The sequence below is a fragment of the Ambystoma mexicanum genome, chromosome 9, assembly GCF_040938575.1.
Source record: "Ambystoma mexicanum isolate Mex_15411 chromosome 9, UKY_AmexF1_1, whole genome shotgun sequence".
Classification (NCBI taxonomy): Eukaryota; Metazoa; Chordata; class Amphibia; order Caudata; family Ambystomatidae; genus Ambystoma; species Ambystoma mexicanum.
Genome location: NC_090931.1, coordinates 308306991 through 308331291, shown reverse-complemented (window position 1 = coordinate 308331291; position 24301 = coordinate 308306991). Strand labels below are relative to the sequence as shown.

Genomic DNA, 24301 nt, shown 5'->3' with positions numbered 1-24301 from the left:
TGGAGGTGCCTAGCTAAGATCCTGTGGTATAAAACTGTGGCAGAAACAGAAGAATCTGGACTCCCCTTGTCCAACACACCCCAAACCACTTCACAAAAACAGGTAATTGGTCTACCTGGAGCTTCAGTGGCAGTCACGTGAGTCCCTTTGTACAGCGCTCCGTTGCTTCCCAGCTAGGTACGTGCTTTATAAATCCAATATATACCTACTTATATATCTGGACATTTGATGGCAAAACTTTGCAATGAGTAGGGTACCCCTGCTTTTGGTAGAGATAGCTGTGATATTATTATTCCAGTTCACCATGATTCGAGTGCCAGAGCAAATGATAAAATGTCGGGATCATCATTTTTGGCAATAGCACGGAAAAGCCTACTCTAAACAATTGACTTTCTCAATGTGTGTTCCTCTTGAGGTCTCTGTTTTCAGCAGAAAAGCCAGTAGGCCAATTTCATTCAACCTGGCTGCTCACTGTTTTAATTAACCTGCAATATTGAAATTTGTTACTGGTTTACCTTCCATGATGCGTTGGCAATCAAGAGGCCCTTTGTCGTTTATACTTAACTATTTATGTAGTGCAAAGTCACCCAAATATAATATTGAGGAGCAAGCAACGTGGATTTGGTTAAATATTCTGTTTATCGCTGACACAACGCTAGAAGCACCTCTGCCAAGGAAAGTAGTTTTATTACACTCCTCATTCAATTCAGCCTGCGTAAAACCTGTTATTTCTAAAGAAGCCAACAGCCTTAAAAACATGTTGTAGATCACAATGTACCCATTGCTGGAACCCTTATCAGGAGCACGTAAAAGCTCACTATATTGTTAGTCTATCACCCTGAAGCAGAGTCAAGACATTGGACACCACTTCCATTCGGAGCAGCGAAAGGAAGTGGTGTGGGAGGGTATAGGCCCTGAAGATCATTCAGGCAAGGCTATGGATGGCATTGCCAGAGGCCAACTCCCCCAGAAGCAGAGAAACCACTGTATTTGAGAGGGACAAAAGTAAAAGAACCCTTGTACAGTTAGCAGCTCCTGTCCTGCATGAAGGCTTACAAAAGACGCACACTAAATAATTATGGAATAATGCTGCATTTCAAGGGCATTATCAAGTGCTCACGGCCCTCATCTCAAGTTAAGGGCATGAGCAAAATGAGAGCGTTTAACGAGGACCAAGGGACCTTACCACCTGGTAATGGATAGGGAGGAGGGGGGCATAGTTATTAGAATACTCCACCAAATGTGGGTAGATTGTTCTGTTTAAAATAAGGACAAACAAAGGAGAAACATTAGAATATTGGTTCAAAGGACGAATGACAGTATTTAGCACCCTGATGGGGGAGCATCAGCAAATCAGGAGGCTCGAAATGCGGGCTTTTTTCTGTATGCTACAAGCCTGCATTCCGAGCTGCCTAAGCAGCCAGCTCCCCCTTCCCGTCCCGGTTCCCTCTTTCCCTCTCACCATAGCACCCATGCAGTTTCCTACATGGGTGCTAATGGTGTCTTCAAAAAAACTAAATAAGAAACGTACCTAACCTGCGCGCCCCAGCGCCGGCATTGCTGCAGTCCCCTCAGTCCGTTTTCCATGCAAATGACGTCAAAGTCATCAACATGGGAAACGGACTGAAGCTTTCGGAAGCACTGCACGGCCGGTTGGGGCCACGCTGCAAAGGCACGTTTTTTTTTTATATAAAGAAAAAAGAAAACCTTCACTCCTATATAGGGAACGACACCTGTGCTAATGGTGCTATGGATCTCGGTGGCGGGCTGACCCTGCAGTTAACGGTACTGCCACTCTCGTTAAGGTACCCTTTCTGCCCTCTGGCCCTTAACTTGGGCAGCAGGCCATTACCTACATGGTCGGCCTGCCACCTCGGGGCATATCCCCTCATTATTGCCCTATGCCAGGCCATTGTCTGCAATGGAACTTGCACCATTCCAATGTTGTAATCTGTCTTTATGTAGTGCTTGCTATTATGAGTCACTGTCCTTTCTCACACACTGCGGCATGGCTCCTAAGCAGTATTGGCATAGTTGACCTAATGCCAACTTGACCTACGCCGATTTGACCGCATCTTTTAGGTCGAATTCAGTAGGTCAAATAGTATATCTTAATTAAAAAATAGTTGTGGGGTGTGGTAAGGGAATAGGTTGAGGTGGGTGGAATTCGGGGAGGGTGCCATGGGGTATCCCCCCCGCATTAGGGCATTGCAGGGGGTCTGTCTTCACAGTAGGTCAAAAAGAATTTGAGCCAAAAAATTCGGTCAAATCGACAGTAGGTCAAGTTTTTTAGGTCAAACAAACAACCCATATCCTCCTAAGCAGCCCCGTTTTGGGTGCGACACCTTCAGCTGCTTGTTACTTTTTTTGTGAAATATATACTTTGTGTTTCTCTTTGCAAGTATGGTTGACCTTCAAGTCCCAGCATGCAAAGTGGTGTAGGATTGCACAAAGGTGTTGCACAGACAGAGGGATTGGGAAAACGTAACACCGAAGTGTCAAACCAAAAGCTTTGAATGCAATGATTTTCAGTTTCAATACCTTTGTGGGATAACGCACAGTTGATGTGTAAATATTTTATCTATTTTTTTTTGTGGTGATTTATACAGTGCCACAATCTAACTGGCTCTCTTCCGGGTGCTCGGGGAGAAGTACAAAGAAATTGGTGGGAGGGAGTTACACTAAAACTAAAGGGCGTGTGTGGCGTATACAGCAGTTTTTCATATGTAGATACTGGAGCAGGATTGGCTTCCATTTAAAGTTACATAGGTGTTGTTAATTTGTTGTGAAAAAAGTATTCCTAAAAGTCTGTTTACTTTTTTTAAATTAATTGAGTCTTCCACAATTTTCAGCTGTGGGATGAACGCGTTCCAGAGCTGTGGTCGCATAGACCTTGCTTGCGTGAATAGCAGCCTCGACTCAACCTTTGTCTCCCTTGCAGTGGTTGGCTGGAGATTCCTTGTAGAGGATCTGACATGTCTTAAATTTCCCCTCACTTCCTGCCAGCTGCTATAATTTATACTTGACTTACAGAAAGTGACTTGGAAACAAGCAACCTCCCATCGCATTACAGTTCATCAGAGTTGGCAATTCATGTTTTCCAACATCGTATTTTGTTATTTCAAGTTGAAACGAGGCAGCTGGGCAGGATGGTGAAACGATGCAGCTAAATTGTGAATAACCTTACTAGCTGCCAGTGCCAAGGTTTCCATTGGGCCTGTCTTTCACGTATTTGAGACATAATGGCATCTTTGCTGAGAAGAGCAGGCGATCTGGCATCCATATCCGGGTATTGGCTGCTGGTTGTACCAGGTTATTCTGCCGCACATTGCCTCTGTTCTAATTCCCACTTACGTTGCATGCTCATTCATAAAGCTTTCGGCTGGGGTCTGTCTATAAGGAGAATAGCACCTTTACTGGTTCACTAATTCTTCCAACTTTGGATTAGGTCAAGAGTCTTCAACCTGTGCTTCTTCAGATGTTTTTAACTATGGCCCTCTTGCCCAATCCACATTGCCCATGCTGGCTCGGGTTCACCAGGGCTGTGTTATTAGACATTTGGAGAGAAACCCCCCTGGGATAGGTCCTTCCTGATAGTTAAGCCTGAACGTGTCCAGGCACTTAAGAGGCACAGAACTGCTTTTTATTGGTCAAGGCAATTTCATCTTTGGAGTCCTAGTTTGTGATCATGTTTAGAAGGCAGTGGACCTTTTTTATCTGTACTGATGAATCATATGAGTATACAGGTTGTGTTGTATTATAAGCCTCTACTGTACAATGGTAAAGAAAGAAATAAAATAACAAAGTATTGTTTCCTGTCACAGGTTGAAGGATGAAAGGCCTATTCAGTGCGGGCTTTACGATGGTTTGGTGGAGTTGGCAACTATCTGTGCTCTGTGCAACGATTCCTCGCTGGATTTCAACTCAGTAAGTCGGGCTTAAGCTACAGCGGTTGTACTTTTTTCATAGCTCGATTTTTTTCAAAATTGTCACAAAGAAAGGCAGCTTATGATCTTCGTTAATGTGAGTTCATTGTTATATATATATGTGACGTGACAACAGATGGACCTTGTCCTCTCAATGATATCACAGGTAGTGACATTGCATCTTTATCCAGGGGTGGACTGCGAACCAAAAGAGGCCCTGGAAATAATGTTCAAAGTGGCCCCAAATTACCCATTTTCAGCAGGTCCAATCTTTTTCCTATGAGAACATTCCGAAATAAAATGGGTTACCCCACAAAAGAGGCCGAGGGTGCAGAGGCCTAACGGGAAATCTCCAGAGATCCCTATAGGGAAGTCTGCCACTATCTTTAACCCAAATGACAGACCAAAAATAAAATCCTGATTCAAACCTGAGGCTCTATGCACAGTTAACCTGTTACAAACACTAACAAAATGTGTAGGCCTATTTCCTTTGACCAGGTCAGTATTTGCATTTGTTAAATCACAGGCTCTGCATGGCATACAGCAGGGTTTCCTGGGCAAAGAATATTCCCATAGTGCTTACCAGATCGGCGGACACTGGAACTCAGTAGTCTAAGGCATTTAATGCTGACCTCTCATTCAAATGTTGCTAAATAAGGTAGTAAATGTTCTGACTACACCGGATCTACTCATTTCTGTAGTCGGGGAAAGGTGAAGAGCAATGCATTCAAATGAAGAACGATAAAGTGGCCGAGCAAAAACATGAAATGTTACCAAATGGGAGAGATGGGGAGGAGCACAATTATGACTAAGATTAAAAACAATGCAGAGAAAACGAAACTGAAGATGAGTAAGAAAAGGAAACCAAGGAAGTGTGGCTAAGGAAGGAGAAATATGAGAACGGGTAGGGAGTACACATAGTACACAGGTGATAGAAATAGAAATCGATTGGAGAGGGCCAAGAGCATAGGCAGGCAACCCAACAAGATGAGAACAGTAGTTAAAATGAAAAAAACAAGCCAAGATCCAATCTTGCCAGCTGAGAAATGGTCACATTTAGAGAATATTGTGCACCTGATAACAACAGGATTAAGCAAGGGAGGAGGTCTTGGAAAGGAGAGAAAAGAATCAAAGATGACCAACTTATGAGCAGAAGAAGACAGAAAAATTCAGAATAGGACAAATTAAATAATGGAACAGCACATGCATAGTGAGAAGAGGCAGGAAAGAAGAGCATCTTGGTTTTAGAAGGGCTGGTGTGGAGAAGCATCCAGATTTTAAACACTGGACAGACCATCTAAAACAGATGAATGTTGAGGGTCAGAAAAGTAAGGGCACAAAAAGATTTGAAAATCATTAGTCTTGAAATGACAAGAAAAACGAAATGACTGGATAATGGCAGGACGATATTATACAAACAAACAAAAAGATGGCCAAGGACTGATCCTTGGAGAAGGCCACAGTGAAGCGTAAGAGTGATGCGAGAGATCAGAAGAAAACTGGGACAGAACCAGATGAGAAAGATACCAAGATAAGAATAAAGAACAGCGTAGTCCACCATGTCAGAAGCAACGGACACATTGAGGAGAATGCTTAGCATCATTACCATCAGAATTAAGAAAGCTTGTGATTTGTAGAAAAGCAGGGGTCTGCAACCTTTGGCTCTCCAGATGTTTTGGACTACAACTCCTATCATCCCTAACCAGCATAGTCAATAGCCAGATATCATAAGAACTGAGCCAAATGTTACAGACCCTTGCATTAGAGTGAGCAAGATGGAACCTAGAGGGAAGTAGAGAATTATCTTCCAGATAGAAAAGGATAAGAATAGATTGCTAATTCAAAATGTTTAGATAGAAAAGGAAGGGGAGAAATGGCATGATAACTAAAAGGAAGAAAGGAATCGGGAGAAGGTTTTTTGAGTATCAGTAAAATGATCGCTCCCTGGGGAAGAAGGAAAGGGAGCGAGATGAATTAAAGGGTTGGATAAAGAAGAGCAAAGGAATACCAGAGAAATAAGACGAAAGGTAGTCCGCAGGATCCGCAGAAGGGTTAGCTCTTTGCAGCAAGAAAGACTATGAGTTTTCAGAAAGCAACGCAAAGCGGGAAAATGAGGAGACGGACAGAAGAGAAAGTGATCTAGGAAAAGGAAGAATAAAGATATCAATCTTCAATGTAAATTAAGTGGAATTAGATGAAGGATCATGAGAGCCAGGGAGACAGAAGAATGTTAAGAAGGGAAAAGCGAGGGATGGATGAGGAGGTATATGAAATAATATATTGATAGTAAAGCCACTTTGCATTAAAAAGGAAGATTACATAGCAAGATCATAGGGTGATAAGAAAAGATTAAGAACAAGATGTTTCCCAAGTGCGTTCGGGTTTGCAAAGCAGCCTCTGAGTGGATCACAAAAAAAGAAGTAAGCCATGAAGCCAAGGTTGAGGTTTGCTAGAAGGGACCAAAGCAAAAGAAGGATACAGGGAATCCAATGAGGGGGCTGAGAAGAGGAAAGAATAGAAAAGAAGAGTCAATGTAAGGAGAAGAGGATACATCAAGAGGAGGAAGACAAGAGTAGATATGGGAAGAGAAAGAAGAGGCGTCAAAGCAACAAAGATCTTGAAAAAATGTTAGGTGAGGAAGTGGTTCAAAGGAATGGTTGAATCTTATTGTGATTTTGTGATCTTCCGCTCTTCCAGAAAATGTAATATCATGTCTCTTTTTCTGAGCTGCACGAAGAAAAGTAATAAGAGTTTTGTTATGGAAAAAGGAACATGTTAATTTCCACTTGCACAAAGGTTCTTGTTGCACACACATCCACACAGTAGAGTAGCCATTTTACTTCAATAGTGGGCGCATTTACGTTTTAAAATTAGGTGAGGACGATGTTACAGCTGGATGTTTTTCTTTTCCATTTTCTTTTAGTCCAAAGGAGTCTATGAGAAGGTTGGAGAAGCAACAGAAACTGCCCTCACCTGCCTGGTCGAGAAGATGAATGTTTTTGGTACAGCTGTCGACAATCTGTCCAAGGTGGAGCGGGCCAATGCTTGCAATTCGGTGAGTAGGCTTCGCTTATATTCTCGTGTTGCCTTGTTCAGGATTTTATGACTGATCGCATTCGATATGGCAAGGGATGACACACATTGTGTGGGTGTAAAAAGGAACACCGACGCAGAGGGGTATCCTTGTGAGAGATGAACAGTCGAGGTGAAAGGTGAGCCGCTGGACCTCAAACTACAGTGATAATGTATTGGAGGACGTCCAAGGACACATGGCCACATTGAAAACACAGATTAATTAATTTACTTCCATTTTCCAAAAATACGAGTTTTTAAATTCCACAGTGAATTTCACCCTTAGCTACAGCCTTGTATGTTCACATGCATTGGGAAAAGAGTTCATGGGCATTGCTTCTTGCACATGATAACTTGGCAAGAGAGAGTTGATAAGTAGGCAACAGACTTCTGCCTCTTTCTTCACCCAGGAAGTTGTTTCCTTGTTAGAAAGCAGACTGGAAGCCATAAGGATATCTTGTGATGTGCATATTGAGCTCAAGTCTTTGCCACACTCAATGTGGCAATAAGTCCCTTGTGGGAATTCTGGCAGCCCAAGATGCCAGAGTCCCAATGGGCCAGGATGTGGATAATGAGCAGATCTGCTTTGGGGTGCATAGACGAACTCTGCGGGCGCTGGAACTACACTGAAGTCGTAGATGGCGCCTCCTCTGTAAAGCTGAACCTTAGACTGAATTCCTGCTCTCACGCTCGATATGCACCAGTGAACATATCAAACACGGGATAAACATGACTGCATTTTTGGTTTTTGCTCTGAAAATCATTCACTCTTAACAAATTCCCAGGGTTCACTGTTGATGGGAACCTGAACATGCTAGACCATGCATCTAACGGAGTCCAGGTGAAAGGTTGCTTTATCGTTCCAGCAATACAGTGGCACTCAATATCGCAGTGCTAAATGTAATTGGGGGAGAAAATTGTATTGTTTGAGGGGCACAGGGTGTTGCGTTGGTAAGGGAAGCAGAAAGAGGGGGTCTCCTCATAAAAGACAAGTAGCTTGCAAGAAAAGAAAATAGGGACATCTACATTGAGCTGACACATTTAGGAGTCACAAAGAAGGAACATGGATCCCTGAACCTAGATGGGCAACCAAGGAAGACCAAGTCATCTGCTTCCTTTGGAGAACTTCAAGAATATGTGACAGCCTTGAGTGCTCGCTCATCGGAATGGGGCAATGCTCCACTTATGTCCCAATTCTATGACCTTTCACCCTTTCTATTGAAATGGCCCCTCGTGCATTTTGGGGGGCCCACTGTGATGCTGGCAAGGTAAACGTAATAGTTTTTCTTTTGTGGTCATTACAATGTTCCGGTCCTCTGCTGGCTGCCTTTCTTTGTTCTGTCATTTAGCGGCCATTGAGCCTGTGCCTGGATGATCTGCAGTCGCTCACCCCATTCCTCCATTGCTTTATCTCGGATTTTGCCAAAGAATGCAGCTAAAAGGGGGTGCTAGTGGTATGCACATACTCCCAATCAGTCTTCGCAAACCAAATGCTGTGTCACTTCATACATACATTTGCTGGCCAAAGACGTCTCTCTCCAGAAGGAATTCCATTATGGCAGACATGTTTTAGCCTGCTTTCAGCTCTTTGGTCTGGGACAGTGACTATGCTTGGAGAATAACGATGGTCATGGTGGTTCGTATTATGCTACCTCAAAGAAGAGAACCAGAGAAATCACCCGTTTCAATTTTCTTTAGGAATCATATGTTCGCTTTTATAATCTATGCACCACACAGCTGCCTCCCCCAACTGAAGTCCTTTACCTATGTTGCACATATTCTTCCTGTGCAATACAATTATTGATTATGAGATCATATATGATGCTCTAACAATACACAACTGGGTAACTGAAACTACTGTGCCCCGAGAAAACGTATTTATGACTTTATGCGAGAGGGATGATTGACTCAGAGGCCTGTTGGAGGTGTAAGCATGATGTCGGCTCCTTTGAACACTTGATCTGGCACTGTTATGAACTGAGGACATTTTGGAGGAGTGTCACTGAGAAGATTAATGAGGTTCTATTGCTGCAAGAGGATTTTGATTACAACACTATCATCTTGGGTGAGGATGATAAAGTGGAAGATCTCACTTATCCACAGAAATGCTGTTTTTTTAGGGCTGCAAATTCTGTGAAAAAAATCGTTTTGAGAAAATGGAAATGTGATGAGAGGCCAACCTGATCAGAATGGGTGGAGGACTTGAGGCAAGTGGCCAGAATTGAGAAGGTTATCCTTCGCAGGAACAAAAAGGTTGAAATTGTTTGATATGTGGGGTGGGTTTTTGGATGGCATGTGATAATAAGTTGGTCTGTTTTGCTTTTTAGATTCTGTGAAGGTTGGGGGTGGTTATGGGGTGTGGATTCTATGCAATGAGTTCTACGATTACAATGCTGATAAGTTTGTTGTTTGTATGTTTTCTATACATTTCAATAAAATTAATAATAAAAAAAAAGAAAACGTATTTACTATTTTTCCACTGCTCTTTTGCATTTAAACAGCTTACACTGCACCAGATGCATGCATTTTGTTGTTATCATATGCAGCTTGGGTTCCCCTATGGTTGTGGGGGTCATTTTGATCTGGGCCCGTAACATCTTCTGCCGGCAATGCTCTACTTAAAGGCCTTCCCCAACCTCATAGGCATCGATCAGAGGACATTTGCTCATTGTAGAATGGCTGATAACGGGAGCCAGCAAATATAGGAACGCGTCGCTCCTCGGTGCGTCAATCTACATTGAATGCCATTTCAGGCAAGGATATCTTCATCGAGTCTTAGTATAACCTCCAGTGCGCTGCATGTGGCGCAACCATCGGATCTCCACAACAAAGTGACCGGAGCTGGCAGTGCTCGCCCCACGAGAAGCCGAGCTTTGGATGCTATTGGGCCTTCAGACGGCCTCAAGATGCGGAAAAGATAATCCAGTTTTCTTTTGTTGGTCACCAAAATGGCACTTTCACCCCAAAAGTATTACCCACTCTTTCACTTTCGCAAAGGGGCTGAAAACCTGTTCAAAGTTCACTAGATAATAGAGCCAGACCGATCAGCAATCCCGCTTTTAGCCATTACTTTGGATTTTCCAGAAATTGTCTCTGTTTGAACTCTCCTTTCATTTTGTTTTCTTGTTCTTAATTGTACAGTATTCTTCTATCTTTTTGGCAGGTCATTCTTAACAAATACAAAATATGGAGAAAAAAATTGAAAAATTCAGCAACAACTCCCGGGGTTGGGGGGAATCACTGACTAGTAATGGCCCAGGCTTAAGTAACCACTGTGAGTGGCATTAGCGGGCAGTAATGCAGACCACTGAAGTAGTTACCACTCGTAGTCCCTTCCCCCTTTCCATGGCAGTCATTGCAGGAGGAGGGGAGAGGCTAGCAAGCAGAGGCTGTGGGAGGCAGTAGGGGGTAAGTGGATGTAGGGGGAAGTGTGATGAGGCTGTGGGAGGCAGAAGGGGGTAAGTGGATGTAGGGGGCAGTGTGATGAGGCTGTGGGAGGCAGAAGGGGGTACGTGGATGTAGGGGGAAGTGTGATGAGGCTGTGGGAGGCAGAAGGGGGTAAGTGGATTCAGGGGGAAGTGTGATGACGGTCTGGAAGGGAAATGTGGTGGGGGGGTACAGGCTGCACGTGCCTGGAGTCAGCATAGCGGCTTTCTGCTGCCCAGAGGGTTCTGAAGGTGGGTTAATTCTATAAGGTGAAGCCTGCATTTCCTGCCCCATGATTGGCAGAGAACCTTATCTCTGTTGCCTCACGGTTGATAGTACTTAATAGTGGTGGCTGTTTCAAATCACTCAATCGCATAATTTCATCAAGTGGCAAAAATGGGGCCACAACCAAGAGGTTCTGGCTACTTAGGTGACTCACACCTTGGCGAAATCTCCACCTGTCTGTGATCGCCTTTGACATCTGCATCAGTCACAGTCGCAGGTTTTCAATCCTGATAATGTTGGCTTGCTTCCTCTCATCCCTCTGACGTCAATTGGGGACTATATCTGCTGATTAACACTTGTAATATGTGGCATTTCTTTTAAAAAGCAGGAGAATGGTATGATCAAAATAGATCTATAGTCCAGGATGAGCCTAGCCGGCTTTTTCTGGTAGAGGCAGCAATGGCTGGAAGTAGTCATGTTATCCTCCTGACATTATACTTGTACATGGTGACTCACTCTCACAATGTAGACAGATGTTGACGCTTTTTGGTAAATTGGAACTTCACACATGGCCATTACTTTTCGAGAGAAATTCAGTTTATTAAGGAAACCTGGATTTTGCAAATATATCTAATTGATATATTCATTATTGAACTGAGGCACTGGCATATTTTGTGTGTTTTTGTTGTCCAGTAACTACTTGGACCCTTCCTCTTGGTTCCATCTTTTCAACTCGCATTTAAACACTAACCTTCGTTTTTTCATCCAAAGCTATAGCTGACTTTAAAGACCCTTCAATGCTGTTAGCAATGGATGCTATCTAAAGCCAGAAAGATGGGCCATTGAGTGCAGGCCTCCCGTATCTGTGTGAAGCCTGCAGTCACAGGTTCGAATCTCCGCATAGGCCACTTAGCAGGCTCTGGCCTTAAATTGGGCGGAGGCAATTATCCTGTGATAACCATACCTCTAGCACGCCAAGGCTTAATTAGCCCCTTGCTAAATAGAGGGATGTACATGGTATAACTACTGCTGGTGCAATTTTCTATCCGTGACCAGCTCTAAACACAATTGATTAATGTGAAATGTTCACCCTTGCATTGCATTGCCAACATGCATGGTGTCACCACAAAATTGACACAGATTAATTTGCACGATGGTATTTGATGTACAACTAGGCTTGGTTGTTCACCGTATTATTTCTTAGATGCATGGCGGAATATCAAGAAACTATTCAATGATTTCTGGTCCTCACCGGCCTAAAGATGGTGAATAACCAATAATCAACTGGCCCTCGATGGCCGAAGGGTGAAAAGGTCATGTTTTTCAGATTCCTTTTGCTAAATGTTGACCATTAGTTGCAGCAATGTGATTGCCGAGTCACCTGATGCATAAACTCTTCTTTATTGGTTGCTTGCCACATCCTTGCCAGAATGAAGGCGGAGGCGGCACTGCCTTGTATCCATCCTTTAAAAGTATAGGTTAGATATAGCAAAGAATTGAGATAGTAAAACACATCCTGTGACTCTATTATCCACTAACCCGTGTGCACACGCAGTGATCGGCATTGTGCCCAGTGGCGCAGTGTGCAAAAGTAGAATATATAGAGGAGGCCCGATTGTGCGTTACCTTTTCGGCGATTTTGTAGTGTTTGACTCAGTTTATTCCAAGAAGTAGGATCCATTCCTGTGCTTGTTGATTATAATAAAGATATGTTGAGGATATCATGTTTTGATATAGTCTTTTATGCTGGATTTCTCCCACTTCAAAGCACTGTAATAATAAGGGGTGTTGCTGCTAAGAGTGGGCGCGCCACAAAGCGCTGGACTAGAACCGTGGTCCGAATCAGTAGGCATTAATGGTTGGAGCCACTTGAACCTCTCTAGCTCATAGTGTGAAGTGGGTTTAAACCGAGCCTCTATTCACCTCTATCCTGGCTTGAAGCAATTCAGGTCAAATCGATTTGAATGTGAATGAACGCCTAGCCTCACGATAAATAAAACATGTAATAAAATCAAAATAAATAAAGTGACAAAAAAAAAAGTAAAACGTTTGTGCCTAGTTGAGACAACGGGTGCTTTTATCTCTTCGAGCAGCCTGAATCTGGATTAAATTCTTCCCAATCAATCTGAGGTTCAGCTTCAAATAGTTTCAATCATTTGAAACAATTCAATCCCCTATTGTTTTGGTAGCTTTGAATCGGACCCCGGCATTCTTCGATCCGGCGAGGGTGACAAATGTAGACGTATATAAACTCCTCGGGTCTGACCCCGCTCCCTGAGCTGGGACTGAGAGGTGGCTTCTGAAGCTCCAAGATTATGGGGGGGACTTTCTGTGCCCAATGGGTCTACCAAGTAGCAAAGGAGTTGAGGACATCAAGGCAGAAGACTACTAAATCACTAAGACCGCATTACTGGTGTCGATGTTGATGGACACAATTTGGAGGGCCACCGAGTACGAGTGCCTACAACTGGTTAAGGACCACCTACAATTTGGTAAATTGGAGGGCTTACTAGTCCAGCAAGGGCACAGTACCGTGGATACGAGGGATGTTCTATAGGATCTGTGGAGAGTGCATACAGAGTTGTCCCTTTCTGGATACAGTCTCCTCCCGAGAGGCCCTAGGATTGTGATAATCCTCAACCCTTGTTTATGAGGTGATGGGACATCCTGGAATGATTAAGACCAAGATGCAGCTGAGCCAGGAGTTTTGGTTCCCTGGACCGAAAGCAAATGCTGAAGCCTTGATCAGGTGTCATGCAATGAGTCTACAAAAAAGGCCACCTTCAATCGAATCTCTGCAGAGGAGTGGACAACCATGTCAAGCAATGAGTGAGAATGTTGGCAGAGTGATAAGCAACCAGCAATGTGTGATAGTCCTAGATGAATCCTCCAAGTATCCGGAGGTGGAGTTCATCCAGCAGCGGCAGCGGGTGTCTGCACTGAATGCCTGTTTGTGGCACATTGGGATAACAGAGTCATTAAACTCGTACAATGGTCTGCTCTTTCAAAGGGCAGATTTAAGGGCATTCCTTGACAGCCCCACTGCTCTAAATGGAAACAAGGAAGTGCAGGTACTCGCCAAACTAGGCTTTAAGTGGACTAGAGCTCAGACCCAGAACGGTCATGAAATTGCTCTCGCCGGTGTCCGGGCAAGGCTCACTGGCCATTTCATTTAATCTCACACTCTGTCCATTTTCATAGTTCTCCATTCTTCTCACTTATGATGAGTGTCTCACTCTTCGTGTCTCATTCTCTATTTGTGTCTATTTTCATTTGTCTCAGTCCCCACACCCCCTTTCCAGTCATGTTCTTACACCTCTTTAAATATCTGTCTAACACTGTATTATTTTCAGAGCCTGGTCCTTGGGAACATGACGCACTGAAACATCTCAGTGATTCCAACCAAAATCTCAGTATGATGGTATACTGTCAAGTCATTAACTAAAAATCTGATTTTGACACCCTTATTTATTTATTGGTCAGTTGTTAGGTATTCATACAATTAGCAAAACTATTTAAAGACGATGCAATAATCTCTCAAAGACGCTCATCAATCAAACTGATTATGGTCTATTTTGACACCATTATTGTGATGCAGAAAAAGTAAACGGGCTTTGAGAACACCCATTACTTGCCACGGCTTATACACTTTGTTTAAGCAGTGAAGCTTTGATTCTTTCACACAAACTTCCAGTTTGTTGTTATGCAGAATTTCAATATAAAAGCAGTCTTTCTTTTTTGCATGTCAAACTAGCATATGTCAAAGAAATAAACTAAGTTTTAAAGGGGGAGTTTTATTATTGCTCGCTTTCATGGTCCAGTAAAAGGGGACTGGGTAGGTAGCTAGAGCTGTGTGGGGTTTTTCAGTCCAAAACGTTCCATCACAATTCCAAACACTTAAACATTTACATATTAGAAAAGGTACTGCTAAGGCCACAGGAAGGTCTAAACATTTCCCAGGGTGTATTGCAGTGCTGCCCACGCAGGAATGCTCCGAACAACTCAGTCCGTACTCTACAAGAAAACTCTCAAGGGACTCCCCAATGGCTAACAGGTAAAGCATAACTAGTGAAATCGAGTTCTGCGCCTCAAGTGTTGGCAACTCTGGAGCTGCATGCTTGTCACTTTTGTTCTGCAGTCTGAGCGTTGAAGGAGACGTTATGGACTCTGCGGCCGGGGGAAGAGGGCACTGCTATCCACAACAAAGGCTGCTGGAGCTTAGTCTATCTTTGCAGGGCAGTTAAATGAAATGCTTTCATTTTCAGCTGGCCCCTAAATCGAGGGCGGTACCCTCCTTCAAGCTCTAAGAAGTGTAGGTACTCATATTGCCAAAAAGAAGAAGTGCAGGTACCGAGGGCCGCTTAGGGCACGTTCTGCGCCCACCCTGCACAGCCCACATTCAGTCAGTTTCTTGGCAAGCAAAATTCACACTGGCAGATTTCCCATAAATATTCTTTTTAAATGTAAAATAGTAGTGGGCGGAGTCACTCCCCTCCGTAGTTCATGATTAATTTCCTGAGGGTTTACAGCACCTGCTGGAAAATACTCTAGCTCAGTCTGTGCCCTAAAGCGTTTTACTGTCTCCAGACTGTCCTAGTGACGTTTTCCTGTTGGCTTTTATGGAATGTATGCATGCCTGCTTGCCTTGGGCCTCGGTTACTCAATCCCTGTACTGCAGAAGTAAAGGAACATTTACCTTTAAATGAAACGGGTGAGGGCATGTTTTTCAATGCGACATTCCTGTGCTGGGAGGAGTGAGTTCAGGGCAGAGCGAGCATTCGTGTAAAAACTGCCTCTTCCTGTTTAACAAGAGGTAAACAGAGCGTTCTGACTCTAGTTTAAATCAGGATTTAAAGTGCGTTTCTCACTTTATACTTTTGAAGAGCAAAGGAAGGCCCAGAAAGAACCGTGAAGATTTTAAGATAGATCTGCATTCTATTGTAACTTTCTGTCCGGCAGAATATAACCCGGAAATGCGTCTCTGCACCCGTGTCCTGCGCCTGACATCACACGCAGTAGTTGAGTGTTGGCGCACGGCCCGTGTGAACGTTGACCGTCAGCCTTGTTCCACAGCATTGCATGAGGCGACAGTGAGGGAGCACGGCTGGCTGTCTTCTTCTTACTGATAGATTTGTATCCATCAGCAGTGATTTCTGGATGCAGAGGCTTAAGCCTCATTACTCCATCTTCTCGGGTTGAGTATGTAGTCGTGAGTTAGTATTCTTCTTGGTCTGTGTGGTCTTGTCACATTAGTGCTGGTTTCACAGGGTCTTCGCAGTGATGAGCCGCAAGTAGCTGTAGAAGGGGTTTGCAGTGGTGGCAGTGAGCCTTCGGATAAGAGGGTTCGGGTTCTAATCCAGTCCTTGGCAGAAGTTCTTACTCAGCTTCGCTAGATGTTCGTCCGAAATCTCGATGTCCAGTTCTCTGTTAAATTCTGCTATCCTTGTGAAGATTGGAGCTCCAGATGATATCCGCAGGGCCTTGTTCTGTACTAGCTGAAGACTCTTCCGGTGTCGCTCATGGCAGGTCTTCCATGCTGGGGAGGCATACGTCAGGGTAGGTCTGATGATCGCCTTGTAGATGTTGATCTTTGTCCGGAGGGGCATGGACTTAGTCTTCAGGAGTGTGTACAGCGCTGCCATCTTTCCTGTAACCTGATGCTGAGTATTTTCGATGTGGCTTCCCCAGTTGAGTTTGCTGTCCAGGGTCACACCAGGGTAGCGGCTGCTGCTCCCCCATTTGATGGTCTCCCCGTTGAGGCTGATGTGCGTGTGCTCCTTGATCTTCTTTCTGGTGAACAGCATTGCTTTTGTCTTGCTGGTGTTGAATTCGATCCGCCAGTCGCTGTACCAGGTTGAAAAGGTATCCAATGAGGCTTGCAGCTTCTATGCCACTTCCTTTTCGCTGAATGACTGGGAGATGACTGAAGCAGGTCGGTCTTGTGGAGATCTGTCGGGATTTCGTTGGTGAAGAGGTTGAACAGGAAGGGTCCGAGGTTTGATCCCTGTGGCATGCCTGCTCAATGGTATGTGATGAGGACTTATCAGACCGCATGGCGACATGGAAGGTGTGGTCTCCCAGGTAAATTGCTATCGTCTTCACCAGGTAGTTCAGAAATCCAAGGCCAATCATGCACAGGGAGGGCAGGGTATCCTAAGAGCAGTGCGTAGCAGTAATAACTGTCCTAGATTGAGAGATCAACAACTGACTGGAAGGCAAGATCTTAAGTTCAAGACTCTTTATTGCACAAATAGGAAACAAAGGGATCAGTGTTTCATTCACATTGAATTTATAAGAAACGGACACTTTGGACTTCTAACTGGTGTCTTAAACTCATCAGTGGGGCATATCTAATCAAAAAGTGGTTTAAGTAGGATCTTTAATTGTAACGATTTTAACGTGAAAATATTCAACCTACATAGCTCTGCCATATTCAACAGACCTTTGACTATGCAAGTTGGACGGGGAGCATAGTCATGGGTGCTCCCTTTCATACCACCTAAATTATTTTGATGGGTTGACCTCACTGCGTTGGTCTTTTTTTCCACAAATAGCTCTTTTAAATGCTTATTTTGCTGAAACAGCAGACAATATGTCCTTTTTTTTATTCTGACCTCAATGAGCGACACCCTTTTTTGTTTTTTCACAAGCGTTCATTGAGAACTTGAAATAAGTGAGATCAGTGAAATGATCCGACTCCTCCCAGCCCCGTCCTGAACTTTAAGAAAAACCTTCCAAAAACGTGCACATTTTTCATTTTTACGTACATTTGTGGTGCTAAAATATTGCAATATTCACATTACGCAGAACATTTGATCTCATTTTTTACTGCCTGATGAAAAGACACCTTTTTTCCAAGATAGGTAATTATATTAAAACCTAGTTGAATGCCATGGCATTATCTCAATGCCAACTTTTAGAATTTCCCCCAAAAGAATGTGGCCTGTTCACTAAAAATAAGTTTTGAATATCTGTATTTCGGGGCTCCTGCTGCAAAGAAGAGGTGGCGAAAGTTTGTCAATGGAGTAAGAAGCAGAGATTTTGGAAACTTTGCAGCTTCCAAAAAGAGTGGGAAACTCAATTATGCAGAATTGGACCTGTGTTAAAAAATGATCTGTAGAGCTTTAACGCAGTGTGTAGAAAGTTCACACGCCACTCCTTTTGAAGCTGATAGTGGTGTGGATTCTGCAAACTTTTTATTTTTAAATTTTGTTTTTATTAAAGGTTAGACACTACATACACCTCTGTTACAGACCATGTGATACACAACACATTACAAAACGTAGTACTATGCATTGTAACGTACTCATGGTTATACAGAGAGATTCACCCGAGCGCCTATGCATTGTAAAGTACTCATGGTTATACAGAGAGATTCACCCGAGCGCCCAGAGTGTCTATATCTAACTTTCCGTGCAGGCCTTGCATACAAAAATAGGCGGCCGAAAATGATGTACAAATGCCTCCAGGAAGGGAGCCCAGATGGCCCTAAATGAAGCAAGGTCTTCGTTGCATTTGTCCTTTCAAAGGGAGAGAGAATTAGCATCTTATCGATCCATTCCTCAATGTCTATTCCATTAGCTGATATCCAAGCACGTAGAATTAACTTCTCCGCCATTATACAGCCTCTGAACTTCCGGGCCCTGCTTGCTTTCGGTAGGTCACGTAGCAACTTATCATCACCCATGATAAAGACGAAGCTTTCATCGAAATATCCGTTTCAAGGACCAGATTCATTCTTTCTGATATCTCTGTCCAGAATTGCTTTGTCTTGTGGCACAACCAGATCATGTGGGTCAAAGTGCCCTTTTCTCTCTTGCATCTCCAGCAGCGATCACTGTCACACGTTTCTTTTATGCATCCTATCAGGTGTCGCAATGTACGCGGTGCAGAAGCTTAATCTGTCTGGCTCTTCGGCCCCAATACAGTGATTCTGCGCACTTAAGAGACACCCTCAGCCCCAGTCCTGGTCTGGCTCCCACTGTCCAATTTCTCCCTCAAGGTCAGCCATCAAATCTATCCAAATTGATGATTCATGCCTGCACCTTATGAAAATACCTTCTTTGGACACTGCATAATCCATGCCTAGAGGCCTTGGAGTTGCACTCTCTAGTGCGTGCCTAGAGGCATTTTAGTTTGCAGTGTGTGCTTTACAGATCGATAAAAATAAACAAAAGCTTGCGTCCTCCACTCTTTTTCAGGTTTGACATCCTTAATGGGTACCATGCTACTCATGAGTAGGGCTCTGCATGTGCACCACTAAAAACCTTGACATGTTGCACGATCCACAACCTCTCCTTGCACGGTTTGATGCAGGGGAATGTTCTGGAAGAGGTTCAGTGCGAAGGAATTATGGTACACAAAATCAGTGTAGAGCCATTTGTATGATCTCACTTATTTGTTTAGCCCGCACTGGCCACACCACACTCACCCTTATTTGGGGGATGCCACCCGCATTAGTCTCATTTTCACTCCAGTAACAAGCTCCATGCATTTCATAGACTTCAGTGCAATCACCCTACCAGCAATTCTTCATCAGCATCCAAAAACTGCTTATACATTAATTGATACAAAAACAGAGGCCCTGCCCTAAACAGGGGTGGACTGGGAACTAAGAGGCCCTGGAATTAATTACTGGGGACCAAAAGAGGCCTTGGAAATAAGGCTCAAAGTGGCCCCATTTGATACATTTTCAGCAAGCCCAATGCTTTTCCTATGAGAAAATTTAGAAATATCACACAAAAGAGGCCCAGGGTGCAAAGGCCCACCGGGAAATCTCCAGAGTTCCCTATAGGCCAGTCCACTCCTGGCCCTAAACCATTTGATGTCACCTTCCTCATTGACTCAAAGTTCTGCAGATCTCTCAAGTTTCCCAATTCTATGCGCGAGAATGCCATCCAGTCCTGTTTTTCCTAGGAATTCTGGGACCTGTTTACCTTTCCTTTTAAAATGTAGCACTACAAATCCCAGAATTCCAAGAAAACTGGTAGTGTATGGCTTTCTCAGACATGGAATGGGGAAACTTGCGTGCTCTGTGTTCAGAGGTGTTCCTTTGACGGCTGACTGATTTCAAAAGAGCATTTCATAATCTTATCGTTTTACCTGGATACTTTCCAACTTCCAGAACTCACCTTGTTGGGTAGGAGGTATATTTGACCCAACGTATTCCTCTTGTGCTCCTAGGCAGTAAGAGAGGGGCTGAACGTGTATATTCTCTTTTATTGAGAGAGGAGGTAGGGAAACGGAGGTACGAGAGACAATGAGGAGTCTACGAATAACTGCAAAATGAGGACAACCCCCCGAGGCCACCTCTTCTAATTACCATGGACAGGAAGGTGGTAACCTGGACTATGCAGAAAAAAACACAATGTGCCTGTTACTCTCTCGCCGCACAACATTGAGGCATGCAGAGTGGCAGCTAAAAGACATAGATTGGCAACACTGAATCGGATGCGAAGTGTCAGGTGTACTCGACTAGTTTTCCCTGGCACAAAAGAGGCTGACGCTTTCATGGATTTGTTCAGTTGCTCTGCATTTAAAAAATAATAATGAAACTATTGCTAATACGTACTGCACTTACACACGCCAGTGTACTCTGTGCGGCAGATAATTATTGGTTGCAGATATTCAATGTTATCATTCATCTAAGGGCCTAGGGGCAACGTGCTCGCCTTGGAAGCAAGACGACACGGTGCATTCCAGACAGCGTGAGACTCAGTGCTTCCCGCTGATGGGACAACGATTTGAGTCTCGGGAAGGCTTGGCACCAGCTGTGATTGTTAAAATTGAGAGTTTTGAGTGTGAGAGAGGCTCTTGCTTGGGCTAAGGGTATCTCCTCTGTTTTTCTTGTGTGCCCTCTTTCAAGTTAGGACTTGGAAGCTTAGATGTAAAATACGTTGCAAGAATGCTTGGTAAGTGTTCCGCTTCAGCGAGGCAGGAATATAGTTGGTATCTTGTAAATAAGGACACTGTGAACTGAATATTAACCAAGCTATTCCCCATATCAGTTGGCTTAAAAAATAAATAAATGCAGGGACTTTTTAAATGTGCCAGATTATCAAATTGCATTATTGTACATGTTCGATGTGCAAGGAGGAGCGCGCCAGGCGATGTGAGCAGTTGAGCGCCGTGTTCCTGAAGCCAATGAGGGAAGGAGTTTAAAGGAGGGAAGACTGATAGGTAATGCCATATGCAGCACAAAGGTCAGAAGGGTGAGAGTGGGTGAGAGGTGAGAGTGGTCAGGGGTGGTAAGAGAATTGCTGACCAGGGGGAGAGCAATCTCAGTAGAGTGCTATGTCCTAAATCCAGAATGGAGAGGCTCAGTAAGCGAGAGTACCTTGAGGTAGTGGTCTATGTGGCTGAAGACCACCCTTTTGATGATTTTTGAGTGAAAGGGAAGGAGAGCGACAGGACAGATATGTGGAATGAGGGCGTTTTCCAGTCAGCACTTGGTTTCTTTCAGAGAGGTATGACTACGGCTGTTTTATAAGATGCTGGGAAGATACCCGTTTAGAGAGGGAGGATGAATAAGGAGGGGGGACGGTTTTAAGTGTCTTAACAGTTTGCAGGGCATAGGGGTCAGTTAGAGTGCAGAATGGGTTGGCAGAGCCATTTTTGTGGACAAGTAGGAGGCAGAGACATTGGTAGCGGGAAAGGAAGACACAACACAGGTCATAGACTGGGAGGGAGAATGTCCTGGATGGTCCTGGATCGTTTGTGGCAGTGTCAGCAAAGATGGTAAACCAGATTAGTGTAATAAGATGATTTGGCTGTGTCGGGAGATGAGTTCTGGTAGGCAGCGAGAAAAGGGGGCCATCAGTCTTTGCACCAGCGACGTAATTAGCAACACATGGTTGTTCTCAGAAGCTCAAACTAGATACATTGTGCATTGTATGCAACAGGGATCTGGGAATTGGCCGGTATGGGGAGGGCGCACATATTACCATAGTCAAAGCTCTAAGGGTTATGGGAAGCATCGATTTATCATTCAGTAAAGAGTTGCCTGAAATACGAAACCCACAGGAACTCACTAAACCTTCCTTGGTATGTTGGTTGGCAGGCTGAGGGGCCTCTCAAACCTCAATCTAACTTACACAGGTGCTATGCTGAGTGGGCTCTCCAATGGGCCACTGGGGCAGCAAATGGTGCTCGTCAGGTTTTCTGGACGTGAGGCAAAATCCCCGGTTCTTTCTCCCATCAGAGTACTCTAGTGTCACCATATGGCCTCATGTCTCTCTCCCAAAGTGCACAGTCACAGGACTAAAGACGGCCCCTGCATACCCAGGTACCCCCCTCACCTGGTGTTGAGGCAGCTCAATACAGTTAGTTTCAGAATGATGATGGAGCCCTGCTTGGGGGAAGAGGCTCTTCAAGGAGAGGACAATGAGATTACGAGCTGGCAAGTGTGGAGTGTGGAATTTCCAAAGTTTGCCAGGATGCTGGGTGCACCATGCCCTGGCCTGAAAGTGGTGCCACAGCTTCAGGAAGGTGAAGATAAGCTTAGCATGCTGACAGTGAGGGAAAGGTGGTTGGTGGATGGGGTGTGGGCTAGGGTGACAATCCTAAAACACTGCAATCTTGTACTTTCAGGGTCATCTGTCTCTATACAACATAACAGTATCCAGTGATATGATTGCAGGAAAAAACATCGAAGGTAACGCAAAATATTGTTTTAAGGCACTATCCAACACTTTCCCCAAATATTCTCGGACTGGAGTTTGTATTATATAATTGCACCAGTCCTAAACTATGTTGGTAAGGGTATTTAGTGCCTTTAAAAAAAAGGGAGTCACCCTCGATGTTTTCCAGCAATTACATCAAATACAACCAAAATATGGAGCATTCTTAAGCAGGCATGGCGTCTTTATTTAATTTCGGGGGCCTTGCTGGCTAGGGATGGGGAAAAGATTTCAGGCATCATCTTCTGCAGAAAGAGTTCGCTCTCCCAACACAGGGTGTTCAGGCATCAAGAAGGAACCACCTTACCCATTAAAAGCTATTTGCACCACAGAAAGGGAGGTAGAGACTGCCTGTATGGAAAAGGTGGAGTCCTGCCTGAACATTTGTACCCACATGTATAAACCTTTACACAATTTGGTGCGATTCCTTGCACAATTGCCAAATGTTTTGGCATAGTTTTACGTCCATTCCATAAACTAAGCATTGACATCTGCTTTGGTCATTTGGATGATTTTTGGTACCTGATTATTATGGATGTACGTGATTATTTCAAATAGGAACGTTTCGAAGACGAAAATGTCGAATTCTAAATGTTCCTATTCGAAATAAGCACCCCACAGCTAAATGGCCTTTGTAGACCCCGCTCCCCCACCCCCTTACTTACCTTTTGGCGGGCACACTTTGCTGTGTGCCCGCCGAGTCCCTGCAGGGCCAGTTCCCTTGACTCTCGTGGATGGGAACCAGCGCTGCAGGGTCCATTTCCTTTGTTGTTTTGGATGCGGGGGACACCTGTGCCGCCTCCAATTCCATTATAGCGTACAAGGGTGCAGGGGACACCCCCGCAACTCCCGCTTCCCTTGGTCGTTGTAATGAAAACCGAATGGTTGAAATGTTCGACATTTACGGCTGTACGTAATTTTGGTACAGCCGAAATCCGATCATTTCAACCATTCATGTTTTAAAAACAATATTTTCGTGTAATCCTGATTATTATCATTGAAAAATTGCTGAACGCTTGATTATTTCTGGGTTAGAGATAGGGCAATGCATTTGGGAGGGTGGGTGGTGATGGGCTGAATAGAGGCTTCACAAATCCACGCCTGAGGACTTCAGCCCCTTTCTTAGCTGATTTATGTGAACATGTTTTCTCTTTCCACCTGCTTTGCTTCACAAGGAAAGAATGTAGACTATGCAAGACACGTGTTTACACCTCACTGGATTTACGCAGACTTCCAGGCAGCAGACTTCACACCTGGTTGTTGCGTGAGCTACTGCCTATATCCTCTCTTATCTGCAGCTATCACAACACTGACACCCTTGTTGGACTCTGCCCCCTATTAGGTCATCAAGCAGCTGATGAAGAAGGAATGCACCCTGGAGTTCTCGCGAGACCGCAAGTCCATGTCCGTGTACTGCTCCCCCGTCAGTGCCAGCTCACAGTCCGCCGGCAACAAGATGTTTGTAAAGGTATTGTAGCAAAGCTGAGCCCAGCATGCAGGTGCCCCACTGTGACATGCCTGCAGGGGGCGTGTAAGTGCTGTGTGCGTGAGGAGTTGCCTTCCAATAGGAAACCAGAGGCCGGATTTTCAAAACATTGCCCTTGTGTGACAAAATGCAGCACGTGAGTTTAGCCTCTATTTTCTTGCTTAGATTATGGAATGGAGCAAACCGGCTTACCCCATTCTGTAGCACCTAGCATGTTTTTACTAGCGCAAACATTGAGCAGACTGTTGTGTTTTGCATAACATGACCAGAACATTAGTATACAGATTTCCTTTTATGTTATGCTACAAAAATAGTACACAAACAGTCCGATTAATGAGTGTCCTAGTGCAAAGGATTTTTTTGATGATAGATTGTGACAAAACATGCTTGTTCCCTCCATTCTGTTTTCTCTAAGCAATTGCTCTGTTTCTAGCACCAGTGCCAATGTTCATCTAGCCCAGTGGTCTTCAAACTTTTTTGGCCGGGGC

General features: G+C 44.2%; 1 protein-coding gene across 3 annotated transcripts in view; it reads left to right on the top strand.

Annotated features, from left to right (window-relative positions):
* Positions 1-24301, top strand: part of ATP2A3 (ATPase sarcoplasmic/endoplasmic reticulum Ca2+ transporting 3) — a 680492-nt gene that overhangs the window by 564839 nt on the left and 91352 nt on the right. For all 3 annotated transcript variants that reach the window (XM_069614715.1, XM_069614714.1, XM_069614716.1), the window contains exons 10-12: positions 3825-3927; positions 6850-6981; positions 23670-23795. In XM_069614715.1, coding sequence (XP_069470816.1) covers positions 3825-3927; positions 6850-6981; positions 23670-23795 — 361 coding nt within the window. The remainder of the gene's footprint in view (positions 1-3824; positions 3928-6849; positions 6982-23669; positions 23796-24301) is intronic.